Source organism: Chiloscyllium punctatum, chromosome 37 (assembly GCF_047496795.1).
Source record: "Chiloscyllium punctatum isolate Juve2018m chromosome 37, sChiPun1.3, whole genome shotgun sequence".
In the NCBI taxonomy this organism is placed as follows: Eukaryota; Metazoa; Chordata; class Chondrichthyes; order Orectolobiformes; family Hemiscylliidae; genus Chiloscyllium; species Chiloscyllium punctatum.
In genome coordinates this window covers 10,089,792-10,113,742 of record NC_092775.1, presented here as the reverse complement: position 1 = coordinate 10,113,742, position 23,951 = coordinate 10,089,792, and the positions used below count along the sequence as shown (strand labels likewise).

At 40.4% G+C, this 23,951-nt stretch overlaps 1 protein-coding gene across 2 annotated transcripts in view; it reads left to right on the top strand.

Annotated features, from left to right (window-relative positions):
* Positions 1 to 23,951, top strand: part of LOC140462849 (serine/threonine-protein kinase 3/4) — a 147,022-nt gene that overhangs the window by 49,877 nt on the left and 73,194 nt on the right. For both annotated transcript variants that reach the window (XR_011954548.1, XM_072556223.1), the window contains exons 5-9: positions 207 to 371; positions 3,776 to 3,943; positions 6,507 to 6,644; positions 10,593 to 10,721; positions 14,993 to 15,182. Coding sequence is in view for 1 of the 2 variants with exons in the window: in XM_072556223.1 (XP_072412324.1) it covers positions 207 to 371; positions 3,776 to 3,943; positions 6,507 to 6,644; positions 10,593 to 10,721; positions 14,993 to 15,182 (790 nt within the window). In the remaining variant the exon portion in view is untranslated. The remainder of the gene's footprint in view (positions 1 to 206; positions 372 to 3,775; positions 3,944 to 6,506; positions 6,645 to 10,592; positions 10,722 to 14,992; positions 15,183 to 23,951) is intronic.

The window sequence follows — 23,951 nt, the reverse complement described above, 5'->3', positions numbered from 1 at the left end:
GAACTCATCAAAACTGTAGCACTTACCAAAGCATTTGAAAGGTAGTGAAGTAATTTTGAAGTGTAATCATTGTTGTAATGTAGCAAATGCTGCAGTTACCCAGTGAACTATAGCTAACAACGAAAAACAGTTGAAGTGTCCAACAGTTGATCTGTTGAAATATTTCCAAGGCTATGCAGTAAAACTGTTGTTTTTTTTTTGTTCAGTTAACAGAGGACGAGATCGCCACAATTTTACAGTCCACATTGAAAGGACTGGAGTATCTACACTTCATGAGAAAAATCCACAGGGATATCAAAGCTGGAAACATCTTACTCAACAATGAGGGCCACGCCAAACTGGCTGATTTTGGAGTTGCTGGTCAGCTTACTGTAAGTAATCTCTGAACTGAAGCATGGTACAAGTCCAGGTAACAAAACAGCACGTGACAATTTTGTAAGCAAGTTATTTCCCCATGGCAAGTTTGTTTTTCCTTTGTCTATCTTACCAGGACAGTAAAGAAGCAAAGCTCCAAAGTTAAAGACGTACTGATCAGAATCAAGACCATTTTCATGCCTAAAAGGGTGCAGGGACTGCCCTCCCCAGGATGGATTAATTGGAGGATATGAGTAAATTCAGTGTTCCCATGTTTGAGGATAACATGATCTGGAGATGGAGCCATTATAGCACACATTCTTTGACCTTCTGATGAACCTAGGGTTGGTAGCTGATGAGAGGGTGTAATTTCTTCCAAAGCACTGGCCATTGCAGCTTAAGAGTATGAGTTAGAAGCTTCAGAAAAGCAAAGTAAAACATGATGTTTTTATATATTTATAAGCTAATCTCTAGCTATTTAGCTGTAAATGTTTTGCAGATTAGATCCAACCCAGGCAGACTTTAAGGATTATGTTATGAGAATACTCACACAAGTTTGTATCCCCTTCATATAGATGATTGAGGGTAGTCTCATTGAAGTAGTTAAAACATTACAAGACTTTGATAAAGCAGATGCAGAAAATCTCTGGGGGTGTCATGAAGAAGTAAAATAAAATGTAAATAATTAAGCAAGACTCTGGAAATCTGGAACTCTTTCCATAAGACGCGTTTGCGGCCCCATCAAAAGACTACGATGAATAGATTACATATTATTCGATGAAGATATCATGGGAATCTGGAACAAAGGTGGGTAAGTGGAATTGAGATGCGGATTACTGGATGTTATTAAATGGTCAAGCTGACTCTAAGGGTCTAGTGAACTCATGCTGTTCCTGTACTTGTCATGGTATTGGTATTATCATTTTTCCCAGGAGATAGTGGTTTGAGTGCCACACTAGGACTTGAGAACATAACCTTGGTGTGGGCTCTTTAGTACAGTGTAGAGTAAGTGCTATAATACGTGAATAATTAGAAAATTGTGGGAAGTATAGCATACTTGGGAGGGACAGATGGCTTTAGATTTACAAACCTTCAACGGTGGGGGCTTCCTTGTCAATTGTCTGTATCTATTATAGATAATTCAGTCATGCTTGATTTAGAGAGACTATTGACAACGATATTGTTCTATGATGTAGTGATGACAATTTTAGGAAGTGAAGTAGATATGGTCTAGACTTTTTTGATTGTGGTTTCAGAATATAATACAGAGCAGTATCTCACCCAAATGACTACCTTATGAAAGGGTATACAGTCTTAGATTGCACAGAAAACATGATCTCCTTCCCATGTACTCTTGTGAGCCTACTGAGTGCATGTGCAGATAATTTCCCCCATGCTACTGGAATGAATCAACCATGTCTGTATGCTACTGCTCTTCCAAAAACAAACCTGAGTGATTTTCTTTCTTGAAGATCCTACCCAGTTGAAGGTAAGTTTACTACTTGGTAAACCTAGCTCATGCCAGTTAATTCAACTAATCAAAGGAATCAAACCTGGATCTTTGCTAATCAGTAACTGTCAAATGGGCACTGGTTACCTGAGCTCTTGGTCATTGATGAGCAAGTTACATGAAACAACTCGGTTAATTCACAAGAAATAACACAATCTGTGAATCGTGTCAATCTATTAATGTTCTGGAACAATATCTAATTTGGAGTCAGAGTCCTACACCATGGAGACAGGCCCTTTGGCCCAAACTGGTCCATGCCGACCAAAATGTCTGTCCACGCTAACCCCATTTCCCTGCATTTGGTCCATATCCTTCTAATCCTTTTCTGTCAATGTATTTGTCCAAATGCCTTTTAAATGTTGATGTACCTGACTCAACCATTTCTGCTGGCAGCTCATTCCATATGCGTATCACCCTCTGTGTAAAAAAAGGTTGCCCCTCAGGTTCTGTTTTATTCTTTCCCCTCTAACCCTAAACTGATGTAACCTAGCCCTTGATTCCCCAATCCTGAGTGCATTCACCCTATCCATGCCCCTCATGATCCAATACGCCTCTATAAGGTGCCCCCTCGGTCTGCAACGCTTTAAAGAAAAATCTCCTAGCTTGTCCAACCTCTCCCTATAACTCAGACCATTGCGTCCAGGCAACATCCTTGTAAATTTCTTCTGCAGTCTTTCCAGTTTAATAATATCCTTCCTATAACAAGGTGACCAAAACTGAACTCAGCACTTGACAAGTGCAGCCTCAGCAACATCGTGTATAACTGCAACATAACTTCCAAACTTCTATACTCAGTGCCCTGACTGAAGGCCAATGTGCCAAAAGCCTCCTTTACTGCCCTGTCTGCCTGTGACTGCACTTTCAGAGAACCATGCACCTGAACTCCAATGTCCCCCTCTTTCACTAGACCCCTTAGGTCCTACCATTCACTATGCAACTTTGACTTTGCAAAATGCAAATTCTTTTGGGCTGTTTGTGTTGTCTGTCTGTATTCTCCACTTGGCCACAAGGTGATGCTAAACCAAAGTATTTTCAGTCAGGGACCAAGCAATCTTTAAAATTGAGATTAGTTTGTTTGGGTGGATGTGGCATAAATATTTTCAGTTGTCAAGCTGTCAGACTTTGGAGATAATCACACAATAATCACTACAAATTCAGGAAATTCAAAAGAAGATGTGGAACTCTGTTTTTGGGGAGTACTTGTGTAGATGCATTTCATTAGAAGCCAGCGCAATGCACGGTGAGAAATTAACAAAAGGTAACAGTAGAGTATGATGAATAGAAGAGAAGTGAGTCAAGACTCTTAAGTATGAGCATTGATGTAGGCTGGTTAGACTGAGTAGTCTGTATCTGTGCTGTAAATTTTGTGCAATTCTATGAATCTGCCCTAAACATCCTGCACTACTACATTTCCTAACAAAGATCTCTGAATAATAATTGGGCACTGTTATTATGACTTATTTCCACCCTCTCCACCCATCAGGGTGTGAAGCTAATTATTGGCCTCTAATTCCAGGTCTGCACTTAGTGCATTTATTGGAAATTTGGATTAAATTCAGCTCTTTTAATAAATAATCAATCAATCCATTGTTTCAAAAATGACAGCAATGTATATCTGCCTATAGCAGTTCTGCACAGAGTTTATTTTTAATAACCTGGAAATCACTGCACAGTGGAAACATATTGAATAGTACATTTCAATAGGAAATGGAATATTTAATTAGAAATTAGTTTTTTATATTTATGGGAAAGAGTAGGCGAGTGAGACTAATTGAACCACTCATCGCGAATGTAATGGATATAATGAGTCAAATGGCCCAGTCTTGTGTTGTGCACTTCTATGATTTTAAACTCAGATGTAACACACCATTTGGGAAAATTCCCTTTAATAAATTATCTGTCTTTATTCAGGATACAATGGCCAAAAGGAACACTGTGATTGGAACTCCATTCTGGATGGCACCTGAAGTGATTCAAGAAATTGGGTATAACTGCGTGGCAGACATCTGGTCTTTAGGGATTTCAGCAATAGAAATGGCTGAAGGAAAACCGCCATACGCCGACATTCATCCAATGCGGGCAAGTAATGGCAAAGCATTCGGCCACATTGGGATATTTAAGAGCCATATGCGCTGCAGTCATGACTGAAGTGTTCACGTCCCATCCTACACTGTTTACACCATTCTCCACAGCACGTAGTCCGAAAACAGACTCCAAGTGGGAAGAAAGTAATGTGACTTTCAAAGTTAAGGATACTATTCAGTTCCTCCAACCTGTTCCACAGTTTAACTCGATCATGGCCGATTGGACTTACTTGCAGTACTGAGCTGGCATTGGGGCCAATAGAAAGCAACGCTACAATGTGGCCTCTTTGCCCCAAATAATGTTTTGACATTTGCAGAGAGCACAAACGAGAACATCTTTAATTAATTAAATGCTCTTGTTTACAACGTGGTTAGTAATTCTAACAGAGTGCCCTTATCATTGTTAGAATGGAAAAGGAAACAAGAAAAGTTGAAATAAAAGGTGCAGGAAGTGTGTTGTGAGTCTGCATCTGTTAAAGGTGGTGTCAGCTGTGGCTCAGTCTGCAGCATTCATATTTCTGAACTAACAGGTTGCATATTCAGTCCCATTCTAAGCCCTAGAGCACAAGTATCTAGGCTGGTACTGCACTGCAGTGCAGAGGGATTGTTGTACTACTTGAGTTGTCACCTGCACTTAAGACTAAGATCCTGTCTTCCCTCTAAGATGGATGTGAAAGATGCCATGGCACCATTCAGAGATGATTGGATGTCTCGGCATCACATGTTCATCCCTCAGTCAACCTAGCAAAACAATTTTCTGGTTGCTAATCTATCAGAAGTCTTGCTATGGGCAAATTGACTAGCAGATTTCCTACATGACATAAGCTCAAGATTATTCCAATTGGTAATAAAGAATTTGGGATATCTTCTGTGAAAGGTGCTAAAGAAACAGCACTTTTTTGAAAGAGTAAGCAACAGTTCAACATTTTGTCCAAGGGTCCCCAACTTTCAATCCTGATGGACCTTATACAGGATTCTGAGTGTTGTTGAGATGTTTCCACTGTTGGGCAAATCTTGAGCTAGGGGATATAGTTTCAGAATAAGGGGACATTCATTTAAAACTGAAATGTTAGGAATTTTATCTGAGGGTAGGGATGCCTGTAATTCTCTACTCCAAAGAATTGTGAAGGCTCAATCATTGAAAGTATTTAAAATTGAGTTAAACAGTGTTTTGAAATATCAGGGAGTTGAGGGTTATGAGCTGGCACAAAAGAGGAGTTTTGAGACCTCGGATAGTTCAGCCTTAGCACTGTGTCTCACAGCACCAGGGACCCAGGTTCAATTGCAGTCTCAAACAACTGTCTGAGTGAAGTTTGCATGTTCTCCCAGTGTCTGCATTTGTTTCCTCTGGGTGTTCCGGTTTCCTCCTACAGCCTAAAGATGTGGAGTTTAGGTGGATCGGCCATGCGAATTTGCCTTGTAGTGTCCAGGGATGTACAGGCTATGTGGATTAGCCATGGGAATGCAGAGTTATAGGAGTAAGGTAAGAGAAGTGGATCTGGGTGGAATACTCTTGGGTGGAGTTGGTGTGACTTGATGGGCGAAATGGCCTATTTACATACTGTAGGGATTCGATCATTTGAAAAACCATCATCTTATTGAATGGCTGGGCTGGCTTGAGGAACTGATTGGCCTCCTGCTCCTAACTCTTATGATAAAAGCTGGATTATAGAAAGATTTTTTGCTTTTGCTACAATAGCTGACCACTTTGTGTGTGTGTTTGCTGAACTTTCTTCATTTCACATTTTAAAATTTGTTTTTGGGATGTGGCCATTGCCATTTATTGTCCATCTGTAATCACCCTGGAGAAAGTGGTAGTGAGCTGCCTTCTTGAACTGCTGCAGTTCATGTCCTGTTGGTTGACCCGCACTGCCCTTAAGGAAGGAGTTCCAGGATTTTGAGCCAGCAATACTTAAGGAATGGTGTTAGGATCATGTACCTCTTGGAGGACAGCTTGCAGACTGTGGTGCTCCCATGTATCTGCTGCCCTTACTTTTCTTAGTAGTGGAGGCCAGAGTTTGCAAGGCTGCATTAGGGGAGCCTTGGGGAGTTGTCATAATGCATCTTATAGGTGGCACACACTAAACACTTTTGGAGGGAGTGAATGTTTAAGGTGGTAGATGGGGTTCCAATCAAGTTGGCTCTTTTTGTCTTGCTTGGTTTTGAGCTTCTTGAATGTTGGCCTGTAAATAAAGACCTAGCTTCACATCTACATGAGTTGCGCTTCATATGCCCCAAGTCTTCTGGTTAGGGGTTCACATTACTTTCCAGAGTTGGAACGTGTACAAACTTTTTAAGTTTGAATCTTTAGAAATGTTCACTGCAAATGTTCTGTAGCACTCGAGGCTGTAATTGATGAGAAATTATCTTCACAAAGTGTTATAAAATAATGTATAAATTATAAATATCACATTAAAGTAGCTAGTTACTGGATGTGACACCAGAGAGCTGACCTTTAGATCTTCTACAGTGGCATTTTTCTTCAACGAAGCTCAGCTTTGCATATTTAATGAGATGTTTGCAAGTGACCTGAATATATATTCTTCCCTATTCTGCAGGCTATTTTCATGATTCCCACAAACCCACCGCCAACATTCCGGAAACCAGAACTCTGGACAGATGAATTTACGGATTTTGTGAAGCAGTGTTTAGTTAAAAACCCAGAACAAAGGGCTGCTGCCACACAGCTGCTGCAGGTACGTTATAGTTGAAAATAACATTCTCGCAGCAAGCATTTTAGCTGTTGCTCGGTCAGTAGAGCTCATTCAGAAAGTTGTAGACTCATGCTTATATTAATTCATGGAATGCAGCCATCAAAGTGGACTCGCTGGTTGTATTGAAAGCTTGTTATAATAGAAGTCTTTGCTCAACTGAGGAATTTTGCACAGGACAGTATCACAATGTTGAGAAACAGTCTGTTATTGTTGAAATAGGAAAGACTGGAAATGACTGGTAGGTCTTTGCTGGAGGCATGTTGGGAGAATAGACTGCAGACCACTCCAACATGGAGCTGCAGAGGAACCTGAAGATTCTTGAAATTGATTTTTGGGAATGTCACTGGGAGCCTCATGAGAGCAATGTTAATTGAAGTGCTGAGCTAGAGTACCTATGAGCAGGGATATGGCATTCTGAAAGAGCTCCAATGTATTGTGCATTATGATGGAATCTGATGCTGATAACAAGGTGTATTCAAACAGTTTAATTTGGCTCCACCTGGGAGCTGTCGAATAGCGGGTATTTTCAATATGCTGAACTTGATTTATATGCAATTCTAGGCTTTATTTAAAAAGCTGCTTTTGTGATGGGGATTGGATCCAGGTGCTGGATGGGAGGCAGGTAAGGGCAGAGATCATGATGGGCCTGTAATGATGTGGTTTGTGTTGAAGTTGTATGTTGGGCAAGTTACTCGATGTGTCATAACATTCTATTGGTTGGTCACTTGCTGCTCAAATACTGCGCTGGTGGTGTTGAAAGTACCATTCCATGAAGAGTAAATCATTGCCTTAGCTATAAACAACTGCAGGTTGTTAATTGCATGTTTCTTTGGAGCTTTTACAATACAGCACACATTATAAAACTGTCCGTCTGTGTTGCCTGTTCTCTGGATATTGAGAGATTTGTATGGATTTATTTTGGTCCCACTGTGTCTCCAACTTGGCTGGAATTCTAATCAAGCACTTTAGATTAATCCACTCTGCCATTCATCATCTCAATCTCTATCGATGAATCAGCTAGCTTGTAAGGGTTAGTGATGGATGGGACATAGAATGTCGTTTACTTTATGAAGCAACTTGCAGAACTAGCTATTCAGTATTGATTCACAAGGCAACGAAAGCACATCTTCCATTGATAACCTGATCTGACACCTTGTGCACAGTAGGGAATATTGACCCAAGTTGGAGTTTCAGGTATCCAGAAGATGTAGGTGCATTTTCCCAGTATTTCAGGTGCATTTTGATCATATGGGTCACTGCACATTCCTGGTGTTAATGAATTGGCACTTCAGCTCAGATGAGTTCTGCGGTGGGAAGACCCAGGATTGAAACCAAACTTAAAAACTGGATTTGGAAACACAGAAACTGAACAAAAATGTTCAAACATCATTAAAGCATAATATTTGGTTGTTATTGTTTGGCAGTTTGTGGGACTTTGCCGTGTGCAAAACAGCTGCTGCATTTTCTACATTTCAACACTGACCTTCATTAACTGTAAAGCGCTTTGGGGCATACTGAAGTTGTGAAAGACGTCGAGAGCAGCTTATCTTTTTCCTACCCTTGACAGGAGTTCAACTCGTCTTCCAAGGGCCAGGGCACTGAGGCAGCAAGATTCTAATTATCAGAGTCAGTGGGATATTTTCAAGTGAACTCTGCTTGGTGGAAAAATTCAGTTGTTTGATCGTGGGACATCTGCTGCACTTACACTGACAGTAGGACCAGGGATGAAATGCAGTTTCAACATTAAGTGCACTTACAGGATAAATGGTTGTTTCTTGACAGTTGTAATTTATGGGAGTAGGGTGTAGAAGTAGCAGCTGATTTCTAAACTCATTTTGATTGTCACGTGTACCGAAATACAGTGAAAACTTTGTTTGCGAGCAGTACAGGCAGATCATAGTAAGCGAGGATGTACAGCTCAGAGAGGATTAGACAGGCATAACGATTACATTGCAAAGGGTGTAAAAGAGAGATCAACATTAGCAAGATCAGCATTATTGGAGGCTAGAGAATCCATTCGATAGTCTAATAACAGCTGGGCAGAAGCTTTGTTGTTAGAACTGAGGAAACCATACTGTAAACTCTGGAATCATTTTGAGATATCCTGAGATTGTGAAAAATTCTGTAGAAGTTTGTGTCTTTATTTTCTTTGAGTGTAAATTTGTTGCTGAAAAAGGAGACATATTATCAAAGCTTTTCATCTTGCACTCATCAGGACAGAGGCAAGAATGCCAGAGTTCAAAGAGACCAGCAATTTATACTTCAGGAGAAATGGATGTTAGTTGGTGAGTAAGTTGATTCTGATTGGTTGAGGCATTACCATAGAGCGTGTGCATTGGAGCTAATGTCTCCCATCTTTTTATTTAATTTTAAAAGGATGAAATGCCTGGACTTTTTTTTTGCTGCAGTGCAGTGTGAAGATACAAAGCTTCCAGCAAATGTTGTGATCATCTTATATTGGTTATTTGTGTAACTTTTAGTATGTCTGGGTATGAATGGCTTGTCATGTGAGGAGTGGTTGAGGAATCTGGGCCTGTACTCAGTGGAGTTTAGAAGGTTGAGGGGGGTGGAACTGATTGAAATTTAGAGTACTGAGAGGCCGAGATAGTGGATAAGGAGATGGTTTCCACTCATCGGAGAGATGAGGGAACAGCCTCAGAGTGAAGGGACGACTCTTTGGAACCCAGATGAGAGATTTCTTCAGCCAGGGGGTGATGAATCTGTGGAACTCTTCCTCAGAAGTTGGTGAATGCCAAGTCACGATGTATTCTACAACGGAGGTTCCTGCTTAGTAAGAGATCAAGGTTTACGGGGAGAAGACAGGAGAATGGAATTGAGAATTGTATCTGCTGTGATCGAATAGTGGAGCAGTCTAGCTTGGCCCAGTGGCCTCATTCTGCTCCTGTGTGTTTTGGTTTTGTATTCAGCAACTGCTGCCCAACAAGTACAACCATTGCATGTAAAATTATAAGTGATTAACAATGCATATTAATAACTGACAATACATATTAATGAAAAATGTTTGCATTTGTGCTTAAAAATTATTAAAACTATTTAGTGCACCTGATGACTCATCAATATTAGGAAAAATATGGACTTGGGTTCTCGAGGAAAGGTAAAGCTGAGTAGTGACCTATTCAAGGTATTTCAAGTTATGAAAGTGTTTAAGAGGCAGCTTTCACTTGGGGAGACTAACACTAATGGTCACAAATATAACACAGTCACTATTTCAGGTACTATGTTTTATAATATTGTTGATCATGCCTCTCCAAATTTCTTGGTCCTTGATAGTGGTTAATATTTTACATCTATTCTGCTTCTGCAACTGTTGGAAAATCTGTTCCTTCATTTTTCTCTTGCTCTGCTAGCCTCAATTTTACCAGTCACTCCCAGTTGTTCTAGCTTCTCCCTTCTAAGTATCTGCCCAAAGAATTGTTATTTTTTTGTTTGTCTACAAAAATTCTTATTTGCTTACTACTTCAAAGTTTTCACATGAGTTGGGTGTAGTCAATAAGGAATCCGGAAGCAACTACTTTTCCCAGAGAGAGAGATGAGCACTAATTGGAGGAAGATAACAGATTTAAGGGGAAATTGAATAACTGCATGATGGAGAAAGAAATAAAAGGATACATGAAGGGGGTAAGACAAAATAATGTGGAGGATTTTGTAGAGCATAAACACAGCATAGACCATTTGGGCCAAATGGCCTGTTTCTGTACTGTTTAAATTATGTTTATAATGACTATTCCTAATGGACTTGTGTAACATTTAGAAGTTTCCAAACTCATAGTTGAATGGTAGTTAAAGAAGATTCACACTCCAACTTTGTAATACTCACTTCTGTGCTGCATTTTGAGGTGCCAAACCATCAAACTCTTAGTTTCTCTTCTGTCAGAATTTTTCAAATGCATCTTTTTTTTAACCTTCCAGCATCCCTTCATTAAAAGTGCCAAACCTGTGTCAATACTGCGGGATCTCATCAATGATATGATGGAAATTAAGCTCAAGCGTCAGGAGGAGCAACAGCGAGACTTGGATCAGGACGATGAGGAGAACTCGGTAAGTCTCTGCCAGATTTCTATTGATTCATCTTTGCTCAAGTTGTACTAAAAGTGTCAGCTTGTTTCAGTGAGTAGTACTCTTGCCTTTGGTCAGAAGGTGAGAGTTTGAGCCACATGCCAGAATTTTAGTCTTGCACTTGAGGAGGTTGGACTAATGGTTACTTTTAAAAGCAAATCAGGCATTTGTTAGTGGTATAGTTCAACAAATCATGAGACTGTAATGCAAGGTCCACTTGGTGGCTCTTGTAGCATCAGTGGGGTCCACCAATGTGATATTTTTCTTGCTTTTTCAAAGAATATCGTACTTGGAACCAAGATAGATAAGTGATCAGCCATGGTCTAATTTGAATGTTAGATCAAGCTTGAGGAGTTGAATGATCCACCCCTCCTCCAATCTGATAATTAATCCAGGGGGGAACTATTTGTCATGGGACATGCCCCAGTTAGCTAGTAGTAATGGACAAAACAGCACCTTTGAATTTCTATAATGTCTACAACAGGAAAAGATCTATGAGCACTTTTGAGTGTTTCAAGCGGAAGTTAACACAGAACCGCAGAAAGAGATGTCAGAATAGATGACCAAAAAAGGAGGAGCATCTTGAAGAAAAGGGAGATAATGTTTTAAGAATTGAGTTTTGGAATTTTGGGCTTTAGCATCTGGAAACATAACCAACAGTGGTGGAGCATTTTAATTTGGGGATGCTCAGGGACCAGAGTTGGAGTAGTACAGGTATCTTTGGAGGATTATCGAGCTGCAGAAGATTTGAGGTTGAGAGATGAAGTCATGCAAGGATTTGAAAGCAAGATGGGTTTTTAAGGTGTTGCTTAGCAGGAAGCTAGTGTGATCAATGAGCTGCATAAGATATTTGCTGGATGCCCAAGTTTCCTCCTGAGTAGATCCAGTCTCCCAGTACTATAATATTTACTCTTGACTATGTTTGAATTATCTTTGGCTGTTCATGGTGTCAGGCAACCTCAGAACCTGATCCAGAGTCTAGTCTTAAATGCAAGCTCCCATTAAATGTAAATGGGGGCCCTACCCAATACTTGATATTGCTCAAATAGCCTTGGAGATTCGCAGAAATGGACAACGTCGGTATCCAGGAGTCAAGGATATCTTATTATGCAGTAATTTTAAACTGGAAGAAGAATATAACACAGGAAGCAGTCTCCGACAGGAAGACACCACTTAACCTCTTGATCCTGTTCCACCATTTATTCTAATCATGGCTGATGATCTTAGCTATTTATGCTTTGCCTGGTTCCATATCCATTATTATCCCACGCCTCTCAAAAATCTATTGATCACAATGTTGAAATTTTCAGTTGGATTCCCTCAGCCTCTAATCTACTACACCCCCCCCCCCCTCCCCACCAACCCCCAGACTCAGGCAAATTGAAGAGTTCCAGATTTCTACTGCCAGCTCCAAATGTAAAGCTATTCCTCCCCTCCCCCATTGCACCCTGTCTCCATCCCACCAAAGGAAATGGTTTCTCCCTACCTATTTGATTAAATCCTTTCATCTTAAACACTTGGATTTGAGGGCTCCATGATATCCTGTACTCAAAACAAAAATGCTCCAAACAGATTTACACTTTGCCCCTCCAGATCAATAATGTAGTGTTGCTCCCAGAACTGAAGACAGGTCTCCACATGTAATCTTAAAGGTCTGGCTAGATCACCCAGACTGTTCTCTTGTGGACATATTTGTGTTAGCTGTTATTCTGGTTGCTTTTGCTTAATGAGTTTGTAATTCTTCCTTTGTCTAGAGACCAGTGTATAGAAAATTTGTGTTACTGAGTAAAAATAGGCATAAGATGGAGGTGAGGATAGCCTGTTGGTTGTAATGTGTGAAGTTTTGCATGAGGTTTTACAATGCTTTTAAAAATGAAAGTTGCATGTTGGTTTTTGAAGGAAGGAATGTTGTGCAAGAAATGTGTGTGATAATGCATAGTTTTTGTTGTATTGTCAAATCATCTTGAAGCACTTTGCACAACAAATTATTTTTGCCATGCAGCAATTGTTTGACAAATGCAGCAGTTCAGCTGTACATTAATATTGCTGTTGTTTGGTCTGTTTGGATTTGGTTTTGTGCAAATGTGTGCATGCATATTGACAGTGGTGTGTGTGTGAGCAAACCTTCACTTGCCAAGGTGAAATAGCAGTGCTAGAGAATGAGTGCTTTCCATTTTATATACCATGTGCCAGCATCGAGCACTCTTTCATCAGATATAGAATACTTACTTAGCCAGAGAAAGAGGTTCCCCATTAATGCTGCCTCCCCACCAGTGTAATATTTATCATTTTCAACACCACTCATCTGTGGTCTACTGAGTTTGAACTTTCAGTTCAAACTCCTCAGACTAATTTCGCGAATTGTTTTGCCTTTGCATTTTGTAGTGAATGGTAATGCACGTGACTTAGATCCTATTAACTCAAACTATTGTTTCTTTGCTAATGTCTCTATCGAACATCAAGTTGTGATGAGGAATTAAAGTTTAATCATTTCCACAATTTTTATTTCTGGTCGTGATGTTGAATATATGGTTATGAAAAAAACAGTCTTGGATGGTTCATCTAGGTGGTATTTTTATGGGGGGAGGGGTTACAATAATATTTCTTTTTGATTGCTAGATATAGATATTAATTTACTTTCCTCGTAACTTTAATTCTATTTCTTAATGTATTATTATTCAATTTTACAACAAAACTGCGTTCATTTTCAAGAACTGTGGACTGATACAGCACAAAAGAGGGCTGATTGGTCCATCATGCCTACGCTAGCTCTTTGAAAGTGCTATCAAATTAAATTCAATCCTCTACATTCTCTCCATTTTGAGTATTTAGCCAATTGCCTTCAGAAAGTTCCTAATGAATCTGCTTTCTCAACTTTTTCAGGTAGCATATTCCAGATCAAAATGGCTTATGTTTTCTAAAAAAAATCCCCGTGTTTTTCCTTTTTTTTTCCCAATTAATCCTGTGCCCACAGGTCACCAATCCACTGCTAGTTGACATCATTGTCCCCTTTTCTCCCCTCAAAATATTGAAAATTTATTAAATTTCCATTTGATTTGTACTGCTATAAAGAGAGCGCATTGAATCTCTCCAACCTTTGCTGTCAACTGTGGCCAGTTGCATTTAGACTATTAAGAATGAACAAAATTGAATTTAGTTCGGAATTTTTTTCTCTGTCTGAGAAGGCTTCAGCATTAGGATGGTGTACACATATAATATTGTCTGATTGTTTTTCCTGTTTATGTTCTCTTAAATTCATTGTCAGGATGTTTCATGCTGTTGCCCAGATAGCTACTGAATGAAAGACCAATATTTGTTGAGTCTGACATGTATTTGCAGAATTAAACATCACAAGCATATGTCTCTGAACTTAACCGCACCACAATTTTCAATACCTGGCCCTCTGTGGATATTTTCTAATTAACTTGTTCAGAAATATATTCACACACCCCTGAAGCAGGTGAGACAAAACTCAAGCCTGCTGGCTCTGAGGTAGGGACACTACTACTGGACCACAAGAGTCCACCTTGAGCCATTGTATATGGAACCCTGATTAATGCCCACCACCTGCCTCCAAATAAATAATTTAGATATGGTTAACAATGCAATTGTGACAATACTGTGAATTTAAGAGGTGCATTTTGTCCTGGGTTTTTTTTATGAAGTAAGGTTGAGAGAGAGGTGCCCAGCAGTCTACTCAGAGCCTTGTGTTTGTGAGACCTTGTTTTTTTTTTCTTTAAAGTTGGAACCATAGAAGCAGCCTGAATGGGCGGGTAAGCTCTCTCAGAACCAGGGTTTTAGTTCAGTTGTTGCTGGGGTCCTGAAGCTCCCTCCTACTCTTTTTTTTCTCAGTTTTCTCTTGCTTTATTTTCCTCTTGGTCTGGAGAATTCTCTGTGAGACCATCTATTTTGTTGAATTTGCCTTTTCCATGGGTGCGTTTATTGGATGTGACTGTATTAGATCAGTTACTATTTAATTGTTAAATAATTTATTATTCTGTTAAAGTTTGTGATAGGTTATTTCAATTTCTTCTTTATTTTGTTGTATTTTATCTATAGTGTATGAATAAAGTGTGTTTTATTTAACGTCAAGTAGTTTGACCAATATCTGGAATTCAATGCCTTACACTTAACTTTAAAATAGTCTACAGCCTAATCATTTCCTATCTTCTAAAAAAGTTTGAAGGGTTTGGTCTGGACAATAACACAATTATGATTTCAATGTCAAGCTGCTTTTTGTATATTTGACACAGGAAGAGGATGATGTTGACTCGGGCACCATGGTTCGAGCAAGTGCAGAGGACACTGGGACCATGAGAGCGGCCAGCACGATGAGTGAAGGTGCACGAACAATGATTGAGCATGACAGCTCGACGCTGGACTCTCAGATGGGGACCATGGTGATCAACAGTGGAGAGGACGAAGAGGATGGAACAATGAAAAGTAAGACTGAGTGTTTCTTTTTGAGGCTTACTATTAATCGTTGCCTGCTTTTGTGCACCAAAGTACTAACTAAAAACTTATGAAAACACTAACTGGATTACTTCTGTAATTATGTTAAAGTTCTCTTTTAAAAGAGAACATCTTATCATTATCATGAAACACTATCAGATGTAGCCAGTAAATGCTATTGACCCTCGGTCAGAAATTTGTGGGTTGAAACCCTACTTCTGAGCACCAAATCGAGCCAACACATCTCAGAGGTTAAGGCACAAGGAAAGTGCAATAAGCCCCACCAGCCTGACTGCTTTAACTGAACTCTGCTTCCCCATTTTAACTGCCCTCTAACTGGGCTCCTCAATCCCTTTCTCCTCAAATCAAGCTAAGTGTTACACTTTGGTGCTGTTTATTTCAATGTCCTTCCCTGCCAATTTTATTCTAAGATTTGTATGAATTGTAGAAGTCGATTAGTTGTACTTTGGAAAATCTGAACTGGAGAGAGCACAAGTGTTTTTCATCTCAATAAAGAGCTTGATTTTTGTAGATTGTTATTCATTTATGGGAAGTGTGTATTAGTAGAGCATTTATTGCCCATCTTGATTAGTTTTGGGAAAGTGGTGAGTTGCTATAGTGGCTGAGAAGGTCAGTTCCAAGCTAGCCACATTGATGTTGATGCTTATAGGTCATGATTCAGGCTTCCTTCCCGAATGGATGTCAGTGAATTATCTGGGCTTTTACAAAGGTCGGCTAGCCCTACAATCACCATCACTCATGCTATTCCTGTTTAAAATTTTAGGTGTGTTTAATTAACAGAATTCAATGTGCATAGTGCCAGGTCTTTGGATTACTAATTCAATAACATAACCTTTGTGGCCCTTCACTTTGTCAGGATATTCCAAAGTGTCAGTCAGGGAATTACTTTCTACAACGTAGTTACTGTTGCTGTGGACCCAAACATAGCCAGTTTGATGACAGCTAGTGGTGTCAGAGTCAAAAAGTGAATCTAATTACAAGCATTAATTGAGAGTTCATTATTGTCCCAAATATTGGGACACAGATATTTGGGCTCTTGGGAATCAAAGGATATGGGAGCGGTTAGGTAACTGTAGTTGTCAATCAGTTACAGTTCTGTTGCATGTTGGAGCAAGGGGCTTCTTTTTTTTTCTTGTGTTCCTGTGAGGGCCTGAAAGAGGATGAGGTAATGTATGGGATTTGATGTGACCAATCTGTTTACCTTCCTTATCAGAGTATAATAAAATACTGTGGAGTAATCGCACTTTACATTGACATACAGGCATCTAGAATGAAGTATTCCTTACTCTCCTGAAAATCATATAAATATTAATAAGCTCTCTGCCTGACATTCAGCTCTGATCGGAGAGGCTACATTTCATTCTGACAAATATGTGCAGTGTACTTTGTTGGAAACTAAACGTTCTGGAGCTGAATGGTAGTTTTTTAACATTCATTGATCATGGTGAGAGCTGAGAAAATAACAGCTTGCATTTATGCAACACTTTGAATGTAGTAAAACACCTCAACCAGCTGCAGAGAAGCGTTATCAAGTAATATTTTACATGGAGCCATCACAAGTGATAGTGGGACAAATGACCAAAGATCTATCAAAGAGAGAGGTTTTAAGAAGCAAGTTAAAAGGAAGGGAGGCAGAGTGTTCAGGAAGGGAATTTGAATTAAGGGCCGAGCTCGCTGAAAGTAGAGAGGATTGTAGGGCTCAAGGACGCAAGAGATAGGGAGGTTCTGGGTCATGAAGTGATTTCAGGAGTGGTTTTACTACCTCAGCAGTGAAAGATTTTCTGTTATTTTATGGGATGTTGGTGTCTCTTGAAAGACCATTTGTTGCCCATCCTTAATACCCTTAAGCTAAGTGGCTTGCTAAGTCATTTCAAAGGACAGTTAAAAGTCAGCCACGTTTTTGGGTTTGGAGTCACGTTTCAGTGCGTGTATAGGAGATATGGCTAGTATGTTTGCAGATGACACCAAAATTGGTGGTGTAGTGGACAGCAAAGAAAGTTACCTCAGTGTACGAAGGGATCTTGATCAGATGGGCCAAGGAGTGGAAGATGGAGTTTAATTTAGAGAAATGGGAGGTTCTGCTTTTTGGAAAGGCAAATCAGGGCAGGGCTTATACACTTAATGGTAAGGTTCTGGGAAGTGTTGCTGAACAGAGGGCTTGGAGTGCGGGTGCATAGTTACTTCAAAGTGGAGTTGTCGGTAGATATGATGGAGAAGAAAGCATTTGGTGTGCTTTCCTTTATTGGTCAATGCATTGAGTATAGGAGTTGGGAAGTCATAATGCAGCTGTACAAGACATTTGTTAGGCCACTTTTGAAATACTGTGTACAATTCTGGTCGTCTTGTTATAGGAAGGATGTTCAGAAAAGATTTAGAAGGATGTTGCCAGATTTGGAGGATTTGAGCTACAGGGAGAGGCTAAATAGACTAGGGCTATTTCCCTACAGTGTCAGAGGCAGAGGGGTGAACTTCGAGGTTTATAAAATCAAGAGGGGCATGGATAGGGTAAATAGACCAGGTCTTTTCCTTGTGGTGGGGAGTCCCCACGCACAAAGCCATTGTGACTACCCCTAATCATCCTTACCTTTCCATTTACATGTAAATCCTGTCCCCCAGGATTCCCTCCAACAACTCTTCCTCCACCAATGTCAGACTCATCGGGTCGATAGTTCCCTGGCTTTTCTTTACCACCTTTCTTAAACAGTGGCACCACGTTAGCCAACCTTCAGTCTTCTGGCACCTCACCTGTCACTATGGATGATACAAATATCTCAGCAAGGGGCCCAACCATCACTTGCCTAGCTTCCCACAGAGTTCTAGGGTACACCTGAACCACTTTTGTGTGTTTTAAGACATCCAGCACCACCACCTCTGTAATATGGACATTTTTCAAGATGTCACTATCTATTACCCCACATTCTATATCTTTCTTGTCCTGCTCCACAGTAAACACTGATGCAAAATACTCATTTATTATCTCCCCCATCTCCTGCATTTCACACACCGGCTGCCTTACTGATCTTTGAGGGGTCCTCTACTCTTCCTAGTTCCCCTTCTGTCCTTAATGCATTTGGATTCTCCTTAACCCTATTTGTCAAAGCTATCTCATGTCCCCTTTTTGCCCTCCGGATTTCCCTCTTAAGTATACTTCTACTGTCTTTATACTCTTCTAAGGATTCACTCAATCTCTGCTGTCTATACCTGACATATGCTTGCTTCTTTTTCTTAAACAAAACTTCATTATCTGTCGTCATCCAGCGCTCCCTACTACTTACCAGCCTTTCCTTTCACCCTAACAGGAATATACTGTCTCTGGACTCTTGTTATCTCATTTTTGAAGGCTTCCCACTTTCCCACCATCCCTTTACCTGTGAACATAAGCCCCCAATCAATTTTTGAAAGTTCTTTCCTAATACTGTCAAAATTGGCCTCCCTCCAATTTAGACTGGATCTAAAAGTTGAAGTTCTCTCTTTTTCCATCACTACTTTTAAACTAATAGAATTATGGTCATTGGCCCCAAAGTGCTCCCCCACTGACACCTTAGTCACCTGCCCTGCCTGTTTTCCCAAAGGTAGGTCAAGTTTTGCAACTTTTCTATTAGATACTTCCACATACTGAATCAGAAAACTTTCTTGTACACACTTAACATATTCCTCTCCATCTCAACCCATAACACTATGGCAGTCCCAGTCTATGTTTGGAAAGTTAAAAAGCCTGACCATAACCACCCTATTATTCTTACAGATTGCTGAGACCTCCTTACAGATTTGTTTCTCAATTTTTTGCTGACTATTAGGGGGTCTATAATACAATCCCAATAAGATGATCACCCCTTTCTTATCTCTCAAGGCACCCAAATAACTTCCCTGGATGTATTCCCAGGAATATTCAACCGAAGTGCTGTCGTAATGCTATCCCTGATCAAAAACACCACTCCCCTCCCCTCTCGCCTCCCTTTCTGTCCTTCCTCTAGCATTTGTATCCTGGAACATTAAGCTGCCAGCCCTGTCCATCCCTGAGCCATGTTACTGTAATTGCTATGATATCCTAATCCCATGTGGAGAAAGATATGGTTTGGGTTGAAAACCTCTCATTTAGAAGTAGGTGAAGTCAGAGTATTACCTGTTTAGAAGCAAGTTGAGGACCAGTTTAGCAAAAGGGGGAGTGGAGGAAGTGGGGTGGGGGGCTGGGGGGAAATACGTAGAGTTATCAGGAAAGAAGGAAATGGAAAGGGTGTGGTGTAGAAGGATGGAGTAATTAAAGGACAGAAGGGATGACAGTGCAAGGCAAAAAGGGGATGGTTATGGAACAAGTAAAGAAACAAAAACATCTCTATTGGAGATGTCAAAAATTAAATTGTGTCTTGAAATATTTTCAGTGTTTAAAAATAAAAACTGACATTGTAAGGCTGTTACCCTTTAATTTTGCTTCTATATTATTCGGAAGAATACTTAATAGTTCCTTTCAGGCATGAGTTAAATAAATACTGGAAGGAGAACAAAAAGGAGGGTAGGGGAGAGGAATGACTTGAATTGTTCCACCAGAAGCCGTTTGCATGGAGTGTCCTCATTTTGTGCCTTAGTACTCTATCTGAGTACAGTTACACTACTCCATCTCTGTGAATTATGCACCATTCTATGTATATCGAAATGAGCATTGTGAAATGTGCAGACACAAGTTTAGATTTTTGACCACACAGTGGCGCCAGATCTCAATGATGGACCCCAGTCTTCATAGCAAGAGAAACTGAATCTCGTGCATTGTATTATAGTCATATAGCATGAAATCAGACCCCTCGGCCCAACACTCCCATGCTGTCCAAGCGTCTCAAACTAAACTAGTCCCATTTGGTTCATATCCTCCTTAAACCTTTCCTATTTGTGTACCTATCCAAATGTTTTTTTAAATGTTGTAACTGTACCTACCTCCACCACTTGTTGCATAAAAATGATTTTTTTTTCTTCCTTTTCTTTCCCTTCTCTCTCCTGAAGTTGCATTTCACTCATTGTTAGAGTTAGAGTTCATTAAGGATCAGATTGTGGAGAACTTGGAGGTGCATGGTAAAATAGACCCAATTCAGCACAGCTTCATCAAGGGGTGGTCATGCCTGACAAACCTGTTAGAATTCTTTGAGGAGGTAATGAGCAAGTTAGAGAAAGGAGAGCCAGTGATCCATTTGGATTTCCAGAAGGACTTTGACAAGGTGGCAGGAGGCTGCTAAATAAGATAAGAGCTCATGGTGGTAGGGAGAAGTTACTGGCATGGATAGAGAATTGGCTGATTGGCAGAAGGCAGAGAGCAGGAATAAAAGGGATCTTTTTCAGGATGCCGTTTTCAGGATGGTAACTGGGGGAGTTCTGCAATCTGGATGAAGAGACGCTGTTGCTAAGTTTGCAGATGACCCAACAATAGGTGGAGGGGCAGATAGTACTGTGGAAGGACTTGGACAGTGTGGAGAGTGGGCAAAGAAATGGCAGATTGTATCCAATGTGGGAAAGTGAGAGGTTATGCACTTCGGAAGAATAGAAGCATAGACTTATTTTCTGAATGGACAAAGGGACTTGGGACTCCTAGTTCAGGATTCTTAAGGTTAACATGCAGGTTCAGTTGGCAGTTAGGAAAGCAAATGCAATGTTAGCATTCATTTCAAGAATACTAAAGCAGAGATGTACAACTGAGATTGTATAAAGCTCTGGTCAGACCACATTTGGAGTATTGTGAGCAGTTTCAGCTCCCATATCTAAGGAAGGATATGCTGACCTTGGAGGGGTTCCAGAGAAAGTTTACAAGAATGATCGTGAGGATGAAGGGCTTGTCATATAAGGAGCAGTTGAAGACGAATCTGCATCTGTACATGATGGAAATTAGGATGGGAAGGGATCTCACTGGAACTCTGGGAATGCTGCGAAATCTGGTAGGAGAGACTAAGATCTGAGGGCACAGTGTCAGAATGAAGGTATGGCTCTTTAGAACTGAGATGAATTTCTGCACCCTTCAGAGGGTGGTGAATCTGTAGAACTCATTGCCGCAGAAGGATGTGAAGCCAAGTCATTGAGTGTCTTTAAGACAGAGATCGGTAGGATCTTGATAAGTAAGGGGATCAAGGATTATGGGGGGGGAAGGCAGGAGAATACAGTTGAGAAATATCAGCCATAATTGAATGGCAGAGCAAACTCGGTGGGCCAAATGGCTTAACTTTACTCTCATCATCTTAGATCGTATCTATCAAGGCTGCTCTGTTTGCATCTACTTAATATTGCAGTCCCTCATTTGTTTCCTTTACTGTAGCTCATCTCTTGCATTAAAGTTTAACACCTCCAGTTCATGCACTTACTAACCTCCCAGACCATCCTGCAACTTCATTAGATACTGCCCACACAAGTCCTATTAAGCAGGACCTTTACAAACACCCCATCTCATTCTGGATAGGAAAAGACCCTGGTTCATGCACTCTGTAAACAGATGTCGCACATTACTATTCAGAGTATGTGCTCTCCATCCCACTGACAAGCCACTGAACCTTCTGGGAGAGACTGAAATGTAACGCACTTTTGAAGGGAATAAATGTTGAATTCAACTTTCCATATGGGCATTCAATTTTTTTTGGAAATCATTCCGTCCTTGATAATTCACTGCAGTACCTACCTAAGAGGTGATCTCTGCCCTTGTGTCCTATTTCATTCTTTCACTTGTCCAACCTCAACCATGACATTTTTTCAGAACCCATCCTTTTAATACTTTCCAGTCTGCATCCAACTTATAATGACTGCCTTCCTGAGTGCACTTTATGATGAGGCTTAAAGTTGCATTCTTTTGAAGAATACGACAGTGAAATAACCACTGCACTACAGTCCTCTGAATGTTCTTCCTCCTTTTAAAAGCAGAGTTCTCCTCTTGGGGAAGCTGCTAATCTCCAGGGCAAGGGCTCACTGCGCACAAACTCACAGCTACTGTACAACAATTTCAATGAAACAAGAAATTACCATTGATCCCTCCTGCAAAACCTTGATTAACAAATCATTCTCTTTCACGGAATGTGTTTGTTTACCTGAACTGCTACAGAGAACGTCAACTTTCACCTCCATGTTTATCTGAGGTAACTAATTTATATCATGCGACTGTTCGACAGCAGGTGCACTCTGCTTCTTGCATTGTGAAAATGCAACATGCTGACAGATCATATGAAGCAATTACTTTTAGACATTGATTAATTTGTAGAGTTCACATTGCCTGATAACACATTACGATGGCTGATCAAGATTCAAGCAATCCAGATGCCAAAAGTTAAATGAAAGTCATGGTATTTTTCTAGATCAGTAATGTGTATTTGTACAGTTGTTTTTAAAAGTGACTTTTAACAAAGGAAGAGTTCCCAATGAGTATTATCAGACAATATCAGACTGAACCGCATGATGAACTATTAGGACAGGAGACTCAAACCTCAATCAATGAGCCACGTTTTCAGGAACATCTTACATGAGGGTAGCGAGATGCAGAGTTATATGGAGGGAATTCCAGAGATGGGGTCCTTGGTGATTTGAAGATGATTAGGAGTGCATGAGGTGCCTTCAAGATGGTTGTTGGTTTGAAGGAAATTAGTAAGATGGGGACAATTGAGGCCATGGAAGAGAGGGAATCTGAAAGCAAGACTGAGAAGAGTTTTGTTTTAACCTGGAGCTGTTGCATGCATGGGGAACAATCAAGAGTTTTACAATTCAGGGCAGAATAACAGATTCGAATGAACTTGGGTTCAGGTAGAGATGGTGGCTGGAGAGGCAGTCATCATTATAATCCAACTGGATTTAAATCTTATCGCCTTAACTAATACTAATTTATTTCATAACTTTGTTAAATCTAGCACAGTGCACACTTAATCTTTAATTCATTTTTCTCCTGATTAATTTATTTTCATCTTTCAATTTGGAGTCCTCTGTGACTGCACCCTCATGACTCATGCCACAGCCCAGTCTGACGTAGTTTTCCCTCTAACATCCTTACCCTTTCTTTTTGTGACGGCTGCACCTGGTTATCAGTTGGATATGGGATCCCTCAGATAGGATGGTTTCTGCTCTACTTTCATCACAGTCATTCTCCCTGCCAGAGTCTCAACCAAAACTCTGAAATTGTTGGCTTGATTTGCAGCCGGTCTCCTCGAAGCCTTTCCATGCAAGGGCGTGGATATTGGTACACACTGAAACGGCGGAATCAAATCAGACATGTTCTGTTGAGAATTCTCAATCTGCAGGCACTCCATCAATAATGCAGCAGATCAGCTCACGACTCCACTTTAGTATCCGTAATAGGAGCATTTGATTTCACCTTTGGGGAAAGCTGCCTGTGCTGAGTTAGCCACAGGATGTGCAGGGGATCCTGAATTTATACCTTATTTACCATTAATTGGTTTTCTAACCAGCCCTACTGGGCATTTCCAAAAGGAAATATCGATTCCTGCGGAAAAGCACCTGTGATTTGATGAGAAACTGACCCCTCCCCGTCACCTCAGCTCCAGCTTCCAGTCTCTTTTCTCCGTCTCTGACATGACCTCCTGTGACTACTTTGTCAATACTCTTCCGATGAACTTTCCCCTCCTGGACCTATTGCTGCAATCACTCCATCCTCCACATTTGTTATATTGCCGACAGCCTTCAGGTGTTGAAGTCGAGACCCATCCTATCATCTCATGCTATTCAGTCTGGCCTTTGTAAGGGTTTCGATGCTGACAGTCAAAGCAACCGATT